General features: G+C 38.4%; 2 protein-coding genes across 4 annotated transcripts in view; both read right to left on the bottom strand.

Moving 5' to 3' along the window:
• The window catches only part of ABHD3 (abhydrolase domain containing 3, phospholipase), a 40936-nt gene that overhangs the window by 16271 nt on the left and 8153 nt on the right, over positions 1 to 16512 (bottom strand). For all 3 annotated transcript variants that reach the window (XM_034642594.1, XM_019809103.2, XM_002928345.4), the window contains one exon: positions 7864 to 7909. In XM_034642594.1, coding sequence (XP_034498485.1) covers positions 7864 to 7909 — 46 coding nt within the window. The remainder of the gene's footprint in view (positions 1 to 7863; positions 7910 to 16512) is intronic.
• On the bottom strand, positions 9359 to 11609 carry LOC105241648 (cytochrome c-like). Its single transcript, XM_034642596.1, has one exon. The coding sequence runs from the start codon at positions 11607 to 11609 to the stop codon at positions 11295 to 11297; it is 315 nt and encodes a 104-aa protein (XP_034498487.1). The 3' UTR covers positions 9359 to 11294.

Below are 16512 nucleotides of genomic sequence, written 5' to 3' on the forward strand. Positions count from 1 at the left end.
AAGTAAAATAATAATAATAATTTCAATTTCACTTTTATTTTATTGTAATGTCTGATAATCATCGGGAGCTTAGAATATTTCATTTTACGGCCTTCCTCTCCCAAGTATTTAAAGGTCTGTACTGAAATACTGGATAAGATGCTGCTCAAAGGAACCGTGATTCTTGTGTGCACGTAGGCCCCCAGAGGAAGTCGTCCTTTCGTGAGTATCAGTCATGCTTCCTCACTGATCTCTTCAGCATGTTTTTGTTGTTGCTGCTGTCTTGTTTTCATTCCACTCACCCCCGGTCCAGTACCCAGTGATCTGCCCCACTCGTTAGGAAAATTGATCTTATTTTTAGAAGACGAGTTTGTTAAATAGGAAGTCAGAGAAAACAACACTATGCATACATAAATCAAACTGGCACTTTATGACTAAGCATTTTACCTAGTCATTGATAAGACACGTAAAATGACTAAGTGTCTAAAAGTGCCCGGGACTTTGACCGTTTCTTAAAATAACTAGCCACAAAACAAAGGGCCCCAAGGAATATCCCGGCCACCTCTGAGGCCAAGATGGTCTAGGTGCCACATTCCCACTCATTTCTATATGGCTCACATGCATACGCACTCCAATAAATGTGACACCAATAAATGTCCCCAGTGCTGTTGGTGGCTTAGAGCAGATCGGCCAGGTAGACAGGAGTTAGCCTTGGTCCAGGCACCTAAGAAGCAAGTCTCATGCCCTGCCCTGGTGGGTATGGGGCCAGAGGTGGCTTTCCAGGGCCAGGGTTGGAAGGGAGGCTGCCACCTCACAGCGGTCCTCAGCCCTGCTTGTACTTTAGACTCACTGGGGAATGTTAAGCCAGATCACAGAATCTTGGACTCCACCCCAGACCAAATGAATCAGGATCTCGGGGGTGGGGGGGTAGGGGTGGGGGCCCAGGGATCCGTGTTTTTTAGAGCTTCCCAGAGGATTCTAATGTGTAGCCAGGGCTGAGAACCAACTGCTTGGAGAGTAGAAGAATAGAGAGAAACAGGGGTGAGAGGAGAAGAATAGAGAAATAGGGTGAGAGCTGAGCCAAGAGCGAAGGAGGCTGCAGTGACAAGAATGATAACGATCTAGACTGACTTGGGAAGAGGGCAATCTAGTGCTGTGGGAATTCCTTGCGGCGCACAGGGAGTGCTGCCAAACATTGCATAACTTATAGGATCACCTGGCCCATATTAAACATTCAATAAATGGTAGCGAGCTATTAAGTTATTGTTATTATTCCCAGAAATTCTTTAATTATCTAAACATTCTTTTTCTTTATTTGAAAATTGTTTAACTATAGAGAATTGTACAAACTTTTGTGTACCCACCACTTAAACAAGAGTCGATATTCCTGCACTGGACCTATCAATGTTAGGAAAAAATTCTAAAGGACTCAACACATTCATACCCCTATCTGGCTGAGATCAGCCTTCCTGGGTTGTTCTGACTGGGGTGGAGGAAGGAAGGAGAGGTAATTTTTGGAGCACTTAGGAAAGAGCAGACTTGGATGGGGCACAATGGTGTTCAGTAGGAAGGTATCGGGTATGGGAAAGACAGTGCCTGAAGGTCTGAGTCTGACCACTGAATTGTGTCCTGATTGGTCCTGCCTTATATGTTTCTCCTCAGACTGTAAGGAATGTCCTTAATCCCTTCTGAACGCCTACTTCTGAAAACAGAACTCAGGAGGGGAAAGAGCACTACATCCCTCCCATCCCATTAGCTTCCAAAGCTAAGGTAGAAATCCTCAGTAGGAAGCAAGAGGAGATTTCTCTAGATCCAAGTCCTTAATGAACCATGCATTACCTGATGATGAGGTAAGAACTCTCTGTTGAAAATCCCTTTTATCTCTAACCCCAGGTTTTCAGCCTGACTTGACTTAAAGCCAGCGCTGGAAGGTAAGGACATTTCAGCAAATAGCCTGAGTTCCTGCCCTGAGGCCACTAATCAGTTTTATGACCTCAGGCCTGTCACCCCACTTTTCCAGAGGCATCCTCATGTAAAAAATGAGCTTTTCAGGATTAGAGGATCTCGGAAGCAAAGTGCCAGGCCGGATGAGATAAGCGCTGGCGTCAGAATGTAAAATAAGCGTGCTGCTTCTCTCACCGAGAGAATATTGCTATGCACCCCCTCCCCCCAAATCAGCTCACTTCCCCAGTGTGCTTGGAGCTGAAGGTGGTTTATGTTCTGCTGCAGTCCCTCGTCGTGTCAGGGGCTGGTATCAGATAATTTGAGAAGTGGAATCGATCCACTTGAGCAGCACCTGCTTTAAAATATAGTCCAAGGGACGCCTGGGTGGCTCAGTCGTTAGCGTCTGCCTTCAGCTCAGGGCGTGATCCCTGCATTCTGGGATCGAGCCCCACATCAGGCTCCTCTGCTGGGAGCCTGCTTCTTCCTCTCCCACTCCCCCTGCTTGTGTTCCCTCTCTCACTGGCTGTCTCTATCTCTGTCAAATAAATAAATAAAACATCTTTAAAAAATAAATAAATAAAATATAGTCCAGCTTCTGCTCCCTCTGTTTGCTCTCCCTTACCTGCTGAACTAGCTTTAACTTGAATGGAAAGTACCTGAAGGAGGCTTTTCTTTTTCATAGCTTCATGGAGCATGATTCACATGCCATAAAATTCACCTATTTAAAATGTACAGTTCATCATGGGGAAGACAGGAAAAAATAAGACGAAACCAGAGAAGGAGACAAACCATGAGTCTCTTAATCATGGGAAACAAACTAAGGGTTGCTGGAGGGGAGGGGGGTGGAGGGATGGGATGGCTGAGTGATGGGCATTAGGACAGCACGTGATGCAATGTGCACCAGGTACACCATATGCAACTGATGAATCACTGACCTCTACCTCTGAAACCAATAATATACTATATGTTAATTAATTGAATTTAAATTTAAAAATGTTTTAAAAATAAATAAAATGCATAATTCATGGGTTTTAGTATATTCAGAGTTGTTCAACCACCACCACAATTTCAGAACATGTTTATCTCCCCAAAAAGAAACTGCCACCATGAACAGTCACCCTCCCTCCCCCGGCCCTAGGCAACCACTCACATACTGTCTTTCTATCTCTAGAGATTTGCCTATTCTTAATATTTTATATACATGGGATCATACAACATGTGATCTTGTGTGACTGGCTTCTTTCACTTAGTGTAATATTCTCAAGGTTCATCCACGTTATAGCATGTATCAGTAGTTCATTCCTTTTTTAAGGCTGAATAATATCCAGTGATATGGATACACCACATTTTCCTTACCCATTTGTCCATCAATGGACATCTGGGTTCTTTCTACCTTTTGATTAAATGTGAATAATGCTGCTATAAATATTGATGGTTAAGTTATTGTATGACCATATATTTTCATTTCTCTTGGTTATATACATAGGAGTGGAATTGCTGGGTCATATGGTAATTCTATGTTTAACTTTTTGAGAATGTGCCAGACTATTTTCCAAAGTGGCTAGGAAGTAATTCTATGTTTAACTTTCTGAAAAAGTGCCAGACTATTTTCCAAGGTGGCTATTTTCTTATTGAGCCTGGAGATACAGAAGTCTGTATGACCCCGTAACTAAAAAGAAAGTGGGGCCTCTATAGAGCTTTCAACAAACTCAGTTTTGCCTTTGTAAATTATCGTTCCTAAACTAAGCTGGAAGTATAATACTTCATAAAGTAATTAATAATACTAGGGAGTTTGTGGATAACTTGGATTCCTGGATTTGTATCCTTGAAAACCCATCTGCAGAGAGCAAGAAAAGGTACCATCTACTCCAAGGGCTCCAGGAACCCTGCAGGAATATCTGAAGGTCAGTCTACTGAGACTAGGACTTTCCATCTCTTATAGCTAACAGCCACAGGGAGGGCAATGTGCAGGCTTCTCATTTCCTAGTGAGCAAGGCTTTTGGCTTTTCCACAATTCTGCAATGTGCAGTTGGAAATGAGGACAATATGGTAGTGGAATACTTCCTTCTTTCTTATTCTCCTCTGCAGGCGTCATAGTAATCCCTATGAATTCTAAGTATAGCACGAACATATTTCAGCAAAACTCTTCTTTTTGCATTTCTTCCACTCCTAGGAGAACTGCTTACACTAAATTCCATTTCACCTTTTCTAGCTCTTTTGGGTTAATTTCAGCTAGAGAATTTGACTTCCTGTTTGATCTTTGCTGATTCATCTTTGTTCTTTCTTATGCCCACAGGAAGGTCTTACTCCGGGTCTGAGCTACATTAAATCCTTTCTGGAATGAGGTGAGGCATAAATAAACATGAGAGTTCCTCAGTCTGAAACAGTAATTGTTCACAGCTCTAAGGGCAGAAAGAAGGATTATCAAGGGAACTAAATATCAAAGATAGCTCTAATAATCAATACTGGCATCTCATTTTTGTGATCTATTAGAGTATAAGAAGTATATATTAAATTATGGTTAATTTACTCCCTTAACAGTCTTTTTTAAAGCAGGTGTTTTAAAGCATATGATTGTAATTACATTTCAGTAATTTTACATCTCAATTCTTTTTTTTTTTTTTTAAAGATTTTATTTATTTATTTGACAGAGAGAGAGACAGCGAGCGAGAGAGGGAACACAAGCAGGGGGAGTGGGAGAGGAAGAAGCAGGCTCATAGCGGAGGAGCCTGATGTGGGGCTCGATCCCATAACGCCGGGATCACGCCCTGAGCCGAAGGCAGACGCTTAACTACTGTACCACCCAGGCGCCCCTCAATGCTTTTTAAAATTAGATTACATTAGTCTTTGTGATACAGATAATTGCTGGAGGTAATAGTTCATCAGGATTCAACCCAGTGCTCCGTATAAGACTCCAGAGACCAAGCTACTCTTACCTTCTCACTTAGAACTCTAAATTCTTTAATATAAAAAAGTTTTATAAAATAAAAATTTTAAAATGTTTATCTATATCCTATCCCTTTGTGAGAACTTGAGGTGTTCTTGGAGATTTTTCAAAAAACCAATTAACACGATGGCTTAAAGTTACTAGGTTGCTACATTCTTTCAAAGTAAATTTCCAATGAACTTCAAATGCTAAGCGTAGAAGGTTTTTCAAGCTTCTTGCTCTTCCTTTTCTCTCCTGCTTCCTACTTGTTGTGTTCTAAGATTCTATCCATAGACCTCCCCCTTTTGCTGTTCAAACCGTCCCTAAGCAATCTCCACCACTTCTGAGCTCCAGGTTTCACTTCTTCACTGACAATCTTTCCTTCTGTAGCTTGTATATCCCTCCTGAGGCCCTACTATATCCAACTGTTTATTACAAATTTCCACCTGGATGATCTCAAAGCACCCAAAACATCCAAAACTGAATTTTTTTTATACCAAAAATCTTGTAAGTTCTCCTAAATTTCCTCTTTCAGCAAATATCAGGGCCTTTTACCAATCAGCCAAGCTAGAAATGTCGACCTAGACTTTCCTCTTTTTGCTTCCTGCAATACAATTAATATTCTTTCTGCCCTGTCAATAACCTTCATTTTTGTTCTCTCTTCTTTCTCCCTCCTACCTCTGTTTTTATTTTATTTATTTTTTTATTTTTTTAAAGATTTTATTTATTTATTCGACAGAGATAGAGACAGCCAGCGAGAGAGGGAACACAAGCAGGGGGAGTGGGAGAGGAAGAAGCAGGCTCATAGCGGAAGAGCCTGATGTGGGGCTCGATCCCATAACGCCGGGATCACGCCCTGAGCCGAAGGCAGATGCTTAACCGCTGTGCCACCCAGGCGCCCCGCTACCTCTGTTTTTAAACTCTGGGTACATCTATGATAACTGCTTTCCAACTGGCCTCCGGGACTCCAGACTCCTTCCCTTCCATCTCTTTTACACACTGCTGCCATGGTTCCTTCTCTAAAACAGGGACATGATCAGATTATTTTATGTGCCAATTATACCTCTATAAAGCTGGAAAAAAAAAGTTAAATGTCAATGCTTCAACAGTAGGCTCCTTGGATTCTCCACATGACTTCAAAATCCCACCCAACCCTCTAGAAGAATCCCTGTCACTTCCTGAATGAGAGGGAGATAACATAATGGTGAAGACCATAAGCACACAGTCAGACTACATGGGTCTGAATCCTGGTTCCGAATATCCTGGCTAGGGCATGTTCTTAACCTATTTGTGCCTCACTTTCTTCAGGCGGTAAAGGGGAGGTGATGATGGCTATGCTTAACTAAATCATTGCGTTGTTACTACTGTTGAACATTAAGTACAAAAAGACATAATTGATATATTCTAAACATTCAATAAAATCATCCTCATCATCATCCCTCTACCAGTAAGTACATACTCTTACATATCTCACTCTTTATGCTGAGAAAGCCTCTCTATTCCCTCTCTTGGCTCCATACCACAGCCTTCAAGATCCAACTGAAATTTACCTCCACTACGATGTTCTCCCACCTCCCCCAAGCAGTTAGTTATGCCTTCTCTTTATGCTCGACAATATTTATACATCCTCTTACAATTACATTTTGCACTGTATTGCATATGTTTTCAAGTTATCTGAACTCTGTCCTGCAACTTAAGTAAAAGCTCCTAAGGGCTAAAGTTGCATCTAATATCATGTACACTCTTCACCATATTGCCTTGTCTAGTGTCTAATTTAATAGGCATACAAAACACTTTTTCTGAATGAACAGATCTTTGTCCCTCACTCTATGAGACCTAATGGACTTTACTTTGTAGCACATTATTTTCTTGAGTGCCTCAGACCATGTCTTCCCCATTTTTGTAACCTGGAAGCACCTAGAAGAACACATAGCAGACAAGAGCTGTTCAAAAATGATTTCGTGGGTCCAGGGCCACAGTGGCAAATTCAAATCTTTTCCTTTAAGAGTACCTGCCATTTGTCTACAAGATTTCTAAAGGGCTGGACTAAATAAGGAAATGTGAACCTTCACATCAAACTATTTATTGTGAAGTGCTTGAGAAAGAACGTAAACATTTCATAACTTTAGTTTTTGAAATCATGTTGATCTTGATTCCCTCCAGGACCCAAGTCCCCGTAATGCAAAGTGCGAGAGCCCTTTTCCCCCCAAGCTCTCATAAAGTACTGACATTAGTGACATTTTTATTTCCAGCATGACTTGTTTATAGTCTTAATATCTATCATTCTCTATCAATGACTCAAAAAAAAAAAGTTCCTTTCAATTCTGGTAGAATTGTTTTTGACCTGTTGGAGTGGTAAGGGATTAACAGCTGAAAATATTCAAAAAAATTTCAGTGAATAGGAGTTCTCACTCCAACTCACAGGTTTAACATCAGATAGAATGATGATTTTCTAAGAGGTGGGAGAACCTCTAGCAAAAACTTAAGGTGTTAGAGGGGAAAAAAGCTGAGTAAATAAAAAGATTTAAATAAAATTTCCTCTATGTAAACTTTGGCTGGCAAATAGCCATATAACATACAGTCAATCTATTTCATGACAAAAGTAAATTTCTTAAGTGGAAAAAAAAGTATCACCATACTGTTTGCTCTGTTTTGTACCAGTTAATTTTTAAAGAAAATGTGTTTTGCATTAAATATAGATTAATATCTATTGATGTTAAAATACAGTAAGTAAAAAACTTATAGATCTTCAGCTTCTATAAAAATAGAAATACGTTATGTATATTTTACTTATGATGTACAATCTAGATACACATAGGCTAAGGGGATTCCCCTGGTCGTATAATTGCGAGTCTAATAAATTTCCTTTTCTTGTTGCTTAACTGTATTTTTCCACAGTGAATTTGTATTGTACACACAGTTAGTTTAAATAAAGAAGAATGTGCTTTTCATTATAAAACTAGAAATCATTCTTTTAAAAATTAAGCTGTTGTCATTAATTTAAATTTACTTACCAAGAGATTCTCCCCTGCCACTCCTCTGTTGTTAAAAACCACACATCTAAAAACCAGGAAAGCAATGTTTGTTATTTTTACACATGATTCTTGCTCACAATATAATACATATTAAAATCATCTTAGTGGCACTGTTCTAGGGTATTAAGAGATTTGAAAAAATCTGTTCCACAGACATGAGAATGTTTGACAATTTCATCTAAATGCATTAAAATATATTTCCACTTCTCTAACTTTGATATGTGAGTTCAAATCAGAAGACTGTATATTGAAGTGATGTTAAATTTTCCTACGAAAAGCAGAATTTTTACAACTTCTTCCTATGCATATGCGTAGGTCTCCAATAAATGTTATTAAAACAATTCTACAAGTCAAATCTATTTATTTATTTATGTATTTATGTATTTAAATAATCTCTACATCCAACATGGGGCTTGAACTCAGGACCCCAAGCTCAAGAGTCACATGCTCCCCACACTGAGCCAGCCAGATGCCCCAGTACAAGCCAAATTGAAATGCTTTTGGCTAAAAAAAAAAAAAAGTCCCCTATCTATTCTATTTGTAACATTAATAAGTATCTATTCCTATTCTAAGAAATAGCTATTACTCACTCAAGACTTGACAAACAGAGAGACTGGAATTTTACCTGAGAGGAAAACATTATAGCAGGTACAGCTGCAAGGAACCTGGCATCTGAGCTGGGAGGAAGGGCCACCACCAGGCTACTGCTTGGTGTTCAGTTGACCTCAGGGAGGAAAGACAAACTGTGTTTCCTATACTCTTGTTTGCCTCTCCTGGATCAATGGTCATGTGCAAAGGGCTTAGAGCAGTGTTAGCTCGTGGTAAGTATACAGGAAAGTTAGCTATTAGTAGCAATGGTAATTGTAGTGACGTGGTAGCTTTAAGAAGTCATCCTGCATTTAAATTATTTCTCATTTAACTTTCAGTCAACTAGAACCTCAGATATGTATTTTTTGCCATCCTCAAACCAAATCCTGACTCGTGTGTACAGGATTCTCTTTGAATGAATCTATGTTCATGTTGATTAAAATTAATTTTGTTTTTGTCTGTATACTTATCCAATCAATCAAGGCCACTTAAGGTTCTAATTCCCTTCTTCCAGGGTGTTGCTGATCATTGTATGGGTTCTGACTGCCTTACAGAACATACACAACTAGCTCTTATAGTGGGGGGAGGGGTTAAATTTCCATGTAGTATTCAGGATATGTTTCCGCAAAGGAATTCTTTCTTTCATCTGAAAGTTCATACAAAGAATTTTATTAGGCGCAACTCAAAAAAAAGGAAATGTTTAAAATACCAGAAATCAGGGGTGTCTTGAGTGGCTCAGTCGGTTGAGCATTTGTCTTCAGTTCAGGTCATGATCCCAGGGTCCTGGAATCCAGTCCTATGGCCGGCTCCCTGCTCAGAAGGAGTCTGCTTCTCCCTTCCTTCTGCCTCTTCTCCCACTGGTGCTTACTCTCTCTCTCATGCTCATTCTCCCTCTCTCTTTCAAATAATAAATAAAATCTTTAAAAATTTAAAAAATGCACCAGAAATCTGATTTGAGAAAAGCTAGAAATATTACATTTTATTGACTAGTCAAAGAAATATCTTAAATATACTCTGAAAACATGCAGAAAAGTTGGGAGTAGGATCAGTCCTTAGTCTTTTCTTGCTAAAAAGAATGGCAAGACAGGGGCATCTGGCTGGCTTAGTTGGTAGAGTGTGCAAATCTTGATCTTGGGTTTGTGACTTTGAGCCCCGCATTGGGTGTAGAGATTACTTAAAAATAAAATCCTTAAAAAAAAGAAAAAGAATGGCAAGACACACTCAACATAAAATTTAAGTAAGCCACATGCAGTTACTTGCATAAGCACCTATGTTACACAAGAACTGGGGCTAAACTTAATTGTGACCTTGAACCTTGAAGCTCCTAATCATCCAGCCAAGAGCCATCTTTAGAGAGCAAACACGACATAAGGATAAAAATGGCTTCCGAGGCAAGATGTCATCATGTGACCTCCACTGCGAGAAGGGAACAGAACTAGTGAGGGCACAGAAAATGATGATCTGCAAACTCATGAAAAAGCAGCCTGTACATCTGGGATTTTCTCCCCAACTCAGACTGGGATATTTGTACTTCCCTTCAGGCAACTTTGCAAAGTAGATCACAGCTCTGGTGTCTCTCGCTAGAGGAGGAAATGTACTGACCTCTTCACAGGCTTTTGTTCCTAACAATGTTCAGTCAGTAGCAGTCATCACTGTATATACTTCTAGCCTTGGAAATTGGGCAGAGAGATAAGAAAGAATGAAGAAGAAAAGCAGCTACAGAGGAAGACAGAATGAATTCTACCATTCTGTCTCTCTCTCCCACTCCAGTTGGTGACAAGTAACCAGCTTTTTCTTTCCTCTAACCCCTTTTCTGCCCTGGCAGTCATCAGGAAACACTACATATAAAGCTAAAAGAGCTGGCTGTACAACTACTATTACTAAGACATTTGATAAGCCTCTGTTAACTTTGTAACATCTCTTTCCAAATAATTTTTATAATTTCTCCCAATTTTTTTTTGATCTGTGATTTCAATTATCTTAAGCCTTATCACATACTTTACAAATTTGTGCTGTTGATGTATCTTCTCTATTTTAACCCTTCTAATGAGTCAGCAAAAGCACCATTACCAATCATACATATATGTTAATTTCACAGTTATATTTCTGAATAGCTGTTTAGGAGACAATCCCGAATTTTAACTTAGTCTGATTTAGTAAAGAATTCACAAGCCATGTCTGCCGCTATATGGTCACACTGAATCTTAAAAGCATCTGACCTCACAGATCATCTATAAAATGTGAGAAGTGTTAAATATTCTTTATTCAATATTATACATAAACCACACTAAAATGCCTTTCATTAGGCAAAAGGCAACATTTTAAATGCAGTGAATTTTCATTAAATTGGCATAGTTAAGACCAAAGATAAAGTAGACATTGCCAGCGTATCTTCAGCCCTTGCCTTTAACAGGCAAATGAACACAACGTGAAACATAGCTGTCTCGTTGTTCTATAAGACAGTGAAGGGATTTCCTTAGTATTTAAATACATTAATATAACCAGTTATATAAATCTAAATATAAAACCAATCTCCTGTAAGTTCAGAGATGGCATTTACGATCTCTGTGAAAAGCTGCACACTACTAATCAACTCCAATCATATTTTTAGAAGGGAAAAACAGTGACAGCACTTGCAGAATCAGAATTACTATCAAAGTTTGAAAAGCTGATCGTATCTTATTTCAGTCAGGACTGTCCAAAAGAAATATTCTATCAGCCATTCATGATCTGGATTCTGGTGTATGAGATCAATTATATGGTACACATAAAAAAGTCATGAGATATTTTTGTTTTGTAATAAATAAGGCAATGGCCAACTATTACTCCTTAGTAGCTTTTTTGAGATAAGCTATCAAGTCTGCTCTTTTCCTTGTCTTCTTAATGCCAGTGAAGATCATTTTTGTTTCAGGGATGTACTTCTTAGGATTCTCCAAATACTCCATCAGTGTCTCCTCTCCCCAGATGATACCTTTGTTCTTATTGGCATCTGTGTAAGAAAATCTAGGGGCTTGACCTGTCTTTTGCCCAAATAAACCATGGAGATTTGGCCCCATCTTATGCTTGCCTCCCTTTTCCATGGTATGACACTGGACACATTTCTGAACAAAATTCTTGTCCTTCTCAATATCACCCATTTTTATTTTATTTTTTTAAAGAATATTTGAGAGAGAGAGAGAGAACATGAGTAGGGGGTGGGACAGAGGGAGAGGGAGAGAGGGAAAGAATCCCAAGCAGACTCCCTGTTGAGCAGAGTCNGAGCCTGATGTGGGGCTCGATCCCATAACGCCGGGATCACGCCCTGAGCTGAAGGCAGACGCTTAACCGCTGTGCCACCCAGGCGCCCCAATATCACCCATTTTTATTTTATTTTTTTAAAGACTATTTGAGAGAGAGAGAGAGAACATGAGTAGGGGGTGGGACAGAGGGAGAGGGAGAGAGGGAAAGAATCCCAAGCAGACTCCCTGTTGAGCAGAGTCCAATGTGGGGCTTGATCTCATGACCCTGAGATCATGGCCTGAGCCGAAATCATGAGTTGAACACTTCATCAACTGAGCCACCAGGCGTCCCTACATCATCCATTTTTAAATCACTCTTTCGTCATGTGCAAAACGAAGGTGTCGACTCACAAGCTGTACATCCCACTCTCTAAGCTCTCCTAAACAATTTTAAAAGTTAGAAAATATGAGGAAAATTGTCCTGCAAAACTTATTTTTCCTATATATTCTAGCTATTTAAATGTTCTTCTCAACACAGGGAAATATAAATAAAGAAGTACCAAATAAATAATAAATCTGGTATTAAGAACTCTCTGTGACAACAGAACATGTTAACCAGGAAAGCAGGTAAGTCTTTTTAAAGGAAGGTTAAATAAAGGTCATAGAGCTACTGTAGCACAGGATTTCTCAACCTTTAGTGCTGTGGACATTTTGGATCAAATAATAGGAGTGGCTGTCTATAGCCTCCTTGATTGAAAACCTCTGTTATAGTGAGATGGACCAGAAAGCCTTGAATCTGCTCAAGCCCAGTGATCTGCCAGAATAAAGGGATTTTATCAGGTGACCTTAAATATTTTCTAGTTCTAAGATTCTACAAGTCTTTGAATCTAAGAACAGAAATCATAATCAGAGGGTGGAGTAAGAGGAACATTCATACATATGCTGATTTCAGATAATAATAATAATAACAACAGATAACCTTGATCATTGTTTGCTATGTGCCAGTTCACGTTCTAGGCACTTTACATAAATATTAATATTGGAATAACTCATTCATTCAAAAATTTATTAAGCAGACTATTTACTGAACTGAAGATTGAGTTAGAGCTTGCAGGAGGAAAATGAAATATAAATATAAGGTTCTTGGCCTCAAAGAGAGTATAACCTAGTTAGGTTGAAAAGAAATGCATTATGCTTTTGCTTGAGTGACTACAATAAATGTGGCAGTGTACAATTCAATGTCCAATGAATGGTGTAGGTTGGGGAAAATTGATTAGGAAAGAATTCATGGAAAAAACCAGATAGGTATTATGCTGAGGCTTGGAAAATGGTAAAGATTTCAGAAGAAGGAAAGTGTGGGTTATAATATGGGTTAGAGGGAGCAATGTAAGCAAAGATGTAAAGTAGGAATGTATAACATTTTCTAAGGGATGAGATAATAGGTCATCTTGGCAGAAACATGGCTCCATAGAGTATAATGATAGAAAATAAGGATGGGAAAAAAAATAGGTTAAGACCAAAATAGGCATAGGGTTCTGAATGCCAGGTTAAGAAAAGATGACAAGGAGGTTATACTTCCAGAAATGTCAGAGTAGGTCCTATTAGGCCAATCCTCCCAAAGAATAGTATCTATAAAGTCTTGATAAATTTTAAAGGCAATGGAGAATGACCAGGGCAGAAACTAAATGAGAGTTGACACTTGGAAGAAAAAAAAATGACATTGGGTGAGCTTCTCCTCTTTTTATAGCTTTTTGCCTGAGGGGAGGCACCAGTTGGTATTATTCAATGATGGATAAACGTCAAATAGAAATGCTATTTCATGGGCTTGAGAAACCAGAAAACAGAGTTTGGTACAACTATAGCAGCTAGAAAACAAAGGAAATTTTTGGAAAAGAGAGAGACACAGAGGGAGAGTCCTAAATTCTGGGTAAAAACTGAGCCCACAGCTCTGGCTAAGCTTTCATCTATATAGATGTGAGGCTCCAAGCAGTCAAACTAAGGATAAAAAACCGAAGAGATTTCAGTTGCTGTCTGCCACAGAGGAGACAGAGTTTGAAGCTTGAGTTAAGGCAAATTACCTGTCTGATAAGAGAAACAAACAAAAATCAGTTCTCTTTGGAAAAATATAACAGAATCTAGAGTCTCTACAATGGATCATGCAAAATGTCTAGAATACAATCCAAAATTACTAGATCATGAAGAAACAGGAATACATGCCAATACTCAAAAGATAAGATAGTCAATGTAACTGACCCTGAGATGTCCACATGTTAGAATCAGTAGATGAGGATTTAAAGCAGCCATTATAACTATGCTAAAGGACATAAAGGAAAATAAGCTTGTAATGAATTTAAAAAAATAGAAAATCTCAGCAGAGGAATAAAACCTATTAAAAATGGAAATTCTAGGTCAGAAAATTACAATATATGAATAAAAAATTCACTTGACTTGCAAATTATAGTTCCAATATAAAGATGAAAGAGAAAAAAAGACTGAAAAAATGAATAGAACCTCAGTGTTTCGTGGTATATTATCAAAAGATCTAACACATATGTACATAATTGCAGTCCCAGAGGAGAAGAAAGAACGGAGCAGAAAAATATTTGAATAAATAATAGCAAAATTTTTTTCCAAAGTTGATAAAAAGACAAAAACTCAGAGTCTCAAAAAGAGAAAGAGAAGTGGTAGGGGAATAAAGGAACAACAACAACAACAACAAAAACAGAAAGCAAACACTAAAATTGTAAACCTATATCCACCAAATCAATAGTTACATTAAATGTAAATGGACTAAAAAACCCAATTAAAATAAAGAAATTGTCAGACTGGATAAAAAAGCAAGACCCCACTATATGCTATCTATAAGCAATATACTTTAAATATAAAGACACATATACTTTGAAAGTTCAAGTACAAACAAAATCATGTAAACAGTGAGTATAAGAGGCTAGAGTGGCTACAGTAATATCAGATAGACATCACAACCAGAGATAAAGAAAGACATTTCATAATGGCAAAAGAGTTAAATCATAGGAACATTAAAAATCGCATATATATGACTAATAACGGAGCTTCCAAATACATGAAGCACATATTGGCAGAATTAATGGAGAAATAGAAAATCCAAAATCATAGTTTATTTCAACATCCTTCTATCAACAAGACAAAAAAACGTTGATGAAGATATAAATAGTCTGATCAACACTATCAACTATCTTACCCTAATTTACATTTACACAATAAAAAAATGATACTTGAACATTTCCAACCTTACTAATGTCATAAATATATTAAAATAGATTAATTTTAATATAACTCATGTTCCTTTTCTAGAATGTAAAGCATCAGAAATTAAACACAATAATTAACAAGAATATATTATCGACTGTATTACACACCCTACTCCTGATTATCACATAGTAATGGAGAACGGTGAAACTTAATTCATGATTCAAGAACCTCATTCTCTTGGGTTTCAACTCTTTCCCTACAAAATGTATTCCCTGAGTAGGAAACATGACTTGTTTGCCTGTCATGTCTTGAATTTCTCTGATGGAAGAGTCCTATGATGCTACAGGTCTACATTATTCTGACAGACAATAATCATGAGATTTGAGGAGCTAGTTTACTCAAGCCAAGGGTCTGAGACACCAAGCAAAGGAGACTTTTAAAGAATGATCAAAATTTCAAAGAACCTGGGGCGCCTGGGTGGCGTAGTCGTTAAGCGGCTGCCTTCGGCTCAGGGCGTGATCCTGGCGTTCTGGGATCAAGCCCCACAACAGGCTCCTCCACTAAGTGCCTGCTTCTTCCTCTCCCACTCCCCCTACTTGTGTTCCCTCTCTCGCTGGCTGTCTCTATCTCTGTTGAATAAATAAAATCTTAAAAAAAAAAAATTTCAAAGAACCTTAAAAAAAAACCCCACACATTTATCTGTTACAAGGTTGTCAATCTTAACCTCTTCACACGTTAACTGTCTAACTTTGGTGAAATTATGAACACGGTAGTTTTGTTTCTGGTTGGTAAAATGAGGATAATAATATATCTCTTGGAATTAGGTACATATTAAATAAGACAACTTAAGCATAGCACCTGGCATGGGGCCTCGCAAGTGGCAAGTACTATAAAAAGCTAAATTTAATTATAGTAAACCAAAATGGCAATTCTGGTTATCTCTTGCTGATCATAAATTCCGAAGGGCCCTTTGAATTAAAAAAAAAATCAACAAGTTAATAGTTACTGCAATTCATTTTTTTAGGTATAATATTTTAAAACCAGTAGCCACAAGGGGAAAAAAGAGGTAAAGTTATCCCTCATGTGAAGAAGCTAAAAACCTTATACAGCTAGTGCTAAGTTCTCTTTCAAGAACCTCATAACATTTTATTAAAATCTTTTCCCCCCATTAGCTCTCCCATTTTCCCTAACATATGAGTATATGTTGCTTTCTGATGTCCTCGGATTTTACCTTACTCATTTGAATTCTAGCTGGATCTCTTTGCTATTTCTGTAGATTCTGTCAACTAAAGAACCAGTTGAACTAGCTTACGGAAAACACCACTTACTAACAAAAGTGTTCTACATTAATAGTATGAACTAATAGGAATTATTTCAGTGTCACAGATTATTGCAGGCAACTTTCTGAGCCAAACTGGGTTAGAAACGTGTATGTGTTCCAGGAGATAGGAACTTCCTTCCACCTTAGCAAGGCATTACCTTCTCCTGGTACCTCTCATTGCCTGGCCAGGCACGCTGCTGTCTCTGGGCCCTCCTGGGATGGTTTCTTGCCGGGTAGTAGGGCCTAGGCAGTAAGGACCTCCTTTCTATC

This window comes from Ailuropoda melanoleuca, chromosome 14, assembly GCF_002007445.2.
Source record: "Ailuropoda melanoleuca isolate Jingjing chromosome 14, ASM200744v2, whole genome shotgun sequence".
In the NCBI taxonomy this organism is placed as follows: Eukaryota; Metazoa; Chordata; class Mammalia; order Carnivora; family Ursidae; genus Ailuropoda; species Ailuropoda melanoleuca.

Coding starts and splice junctions, on each gene's coding strand:
- LOC105241648 (XM_034642596.1), bottom strand. CDS start 11,609: ATGGGTGATATTGAGAAGGACAAGAATTTTGTTCAGAAATGTGTCCAG.